The 2,815-nt window shown below is 38.3% G+C and overlaps 1 protein-coding gene across 1 annotated transcript; it reads right to left on the reverse strand.

Moving 5' to 3' along the window:
* Positions 1-362: 362 nt before the first annotated feature.
* LOTGIDRAFT_118524 (hypothetical protein) lies at positions 363-2,285 on the reverse strand (the record flags this gene model as incomplete). The annotated part of the gene is made up of 4 exons (XM_009056761.1): positions 363-626; positions 736-875; positions 1,155-1,307; positions 1,838-2,285. The coding sequence occupies 4 exons, from the start codon at positions 2,283-2,285 to the stop codon at positions 363-365; spliced, it is 1,005 nt and encodes a 334-aa protein (XP_009055009.1).
* Positions 2,286-2,815: the final 530 nt, after the last annotated feature.

Raw genomic sequence — 2,815 nt, forward strand, 5'->3', positions numbered from 1 at the left:
AATGAAAGAGTTGAAGATTAACTATTGCTACCGGTAATAGTATTCCTGAAATACCAGGTAAGTCTGGGTCCAAATTCAATAAATCTTTTCAGTGTTGCAGTATGATTGGTCTTGGTAAAATAGGATGCCATAGGTCAAATGCAAAATAACTTTGAACTTGAAGTAAAGAAGAGATATGTAAGATCTATAATGAGTCACCAACAAAAACAATCAACAACAGCAGACAAAAACCACCAACAAATTAAAACTGCTTCAAATATTGCATGATTCTCTAGAATCCTTAATTGTCACTCCGAGATAGTACCCACTAACTTCGCTTCTCTTTCAATTTCGGAGAGTCTGTCTTTTGGATATTTCCATTTTCACTTGATGGAAAAACCGTGACCGAGTTTGTCGCCTACCTCTAGTGTATATGTCGATGTTCCTAAATAAAAGCCCTGTCCCGATACTTCTACGTTCACAGCTTTGCGTCCGCCACTGGTAGTGTCTCGAACTATTTTACTGGAGAACGACGAACCTGTTTTCGAGCTCTGAAAGTATCTAGATTGATTCAGTCCAATTAAACCTTTATGATAAAGTAAGGCCATCCTCGCTGTTGTTCCGGACCCACATGGCGACCTGTCAACCTGTAAATAAAATGTAAACATTTAAATATGTGGACGGTGTTGCTTGAATAAGGTCTTCAATTTGGACCAATTACCCAGTAGATGACGTCTATAATTTCAAACAACCTACCTGGCGATCAGCGAAGACACAGAGATTGATGGACGTGGCTTTAATGTTTGAATCCCGTCCGTCTGTTAAAATGGTTCCATAAATAAACGCCTGTTCCTTACTCTCTGGAAATTCTATTTTGATATGTTCTTTAGCAACATCTATAAGGGAAACAATCAATGTAATTACGAAAAAATTCATGGTCTTGGACTTGGGCTGGGTTCAGCCCCTTCCCTCCACCAATATCAAAAAAGAAAATTTTCATTAGCTAGTATTTTGCTGTAAGCGAGCATTCTTGAATATCTAGATATAATTCAACCCCAAAACGGAATGTTTGACTACTGCAGCTGATGTTTTCATTTTTGAATTAGCAATGCGGTACGAGCGCTCACTGTACCGGAGCAATGACAGAAAAAATATCATAACCAATGTGTACATACCTGTAATGTCACCAGCAACTTGAACCAGATCTTTCAATTTAGTCTTCCTAACGTCTAACCCCAGTTTCTCTGCCGAGATAAAAACATAAAATCCTCCTCCATAGCTGATATCTACCTTGAGAGTACCAAATTTTTTCATCGGAAGTTCCACATCTGTGAGAAAAAAGCGATTGGGGTTTAAGGATGTTTTCTAGCCAAATTTGCACTTAATTGCTTGCAGTTCTGCCGTTGTGATTTCCGGTACGACGCGTGGACTAGACTTTTGAAAACTTAAAGGGGATCAAGGGATATTTCAACACTATGTAGTTGTAATTGCACCGTACGAGAAATTTACGACTTTTCGGTTTTTGAAAGTTTGGAAGACTTCTGTGTGAAGAGAATTGCTCAGACCGAGAAAAATTGACAGAATGGCAACTGTATGATCGACAACGTGTTCAAAAGAAAGGAAAACACTACGACGATAACGCAGCAATAGCATTTGTTAAGGGGCCAGAGTGCTCAGGTCGTTCAAATCCAGAGACTAGAGAAATCAAGTTGCCATTAGTACTATTCAAGTTACTGTTGCCTTCAAATTCTCACTGTTGAGGCTATAAGCTATAAGATTCACCTTTAGCTGTTTATTTTTTCTTATCGCAAAGAGATCTCATATGTATGTAAAGGGGGTTAAAGTAAAAGATGTATACCTGTAGCATATACAAAAGCAGGAACGCTTATAAATCTGGTGGCACCAGTTTTAGTTCCATCATATTTGACGTAAGCTGATACCATTCCACACGGACATTGGATGTCAACTTTGGTTTCTGGAGATTTCAATGTCTTAACATAGCCATGGTCCACTGCATACCTAGCCATTGATATCACCGCATGGCCACACATAGTACTGTAACCACTGTTATCCATGAACAGTACGGCGATATCGGCGTTCGGTAGGGTCGGAGGTACAATAATGACGCCGTACATATCGTGATGTCCCCTTGGTTCAAGTATTAGAGCTTTACGGAAATGATCTAAATGCTCTCTTACATAATTTCGATGCTCCAACAGAGTTTCAAATTTTCTTTTTGGGAAACCAGATAACAGAATTCTAACTGGACCCCCACCGGTGTGCATTTCTACTGTTTTGACATACATCGACTCCTGAAATAATGTCATTGTGAAGGTTTTGGTTCTAATCTGGAAAAATAAAATACAAATCTATAAATAGGCCCTACAAACTGTAATTTTACCAGTGCACAAGTTCTTACATCTTCACAATGTCAAGCTATTACAAATCTCGTCTTATGCCTTGACTGCAATGTTGTGTGACCATAAACGTCATTGCCTAATCACCAAAACATTAGGCGTAATAATTTTAAGCAATAACATCGTTATTCATTGTATCAAATAGACGGTCTCCAAATGAATGTAAACAATCATGTCGGTAGTCCCAGACGTTGAAACGTAAAGAAATGGGCCTTACTTTAATTCATAGGCTACTAAAACTTCGTATCAAAATTAGAATGTCTTGAAAACGTAAATATAAGCAATAAACTGGTACCCTAAAGCGCATTTATTAAATTTTCCAGCCAACCTTTGTCCTGATTGCTTAAGTAATAAAGTTATTTAAAATGCACGACGTCAAGTCCTAAATTCCAGTCAGTCTTGTGTAATTCCTAGTACGC

The sequence above is a fragment of the Lottia gigantea genome, assembly GCF_000327385.1.
Source record: "Lottia gigantea unplaced genomic scaffold LOTGIsca_29, whole genome shotgun sequence".
NCBI classification, from domain to species: Eukaryota; Metazoa; Mollusca; class Gastropoda; family Lottiidae; genus Lottia; species Lottia gigantea.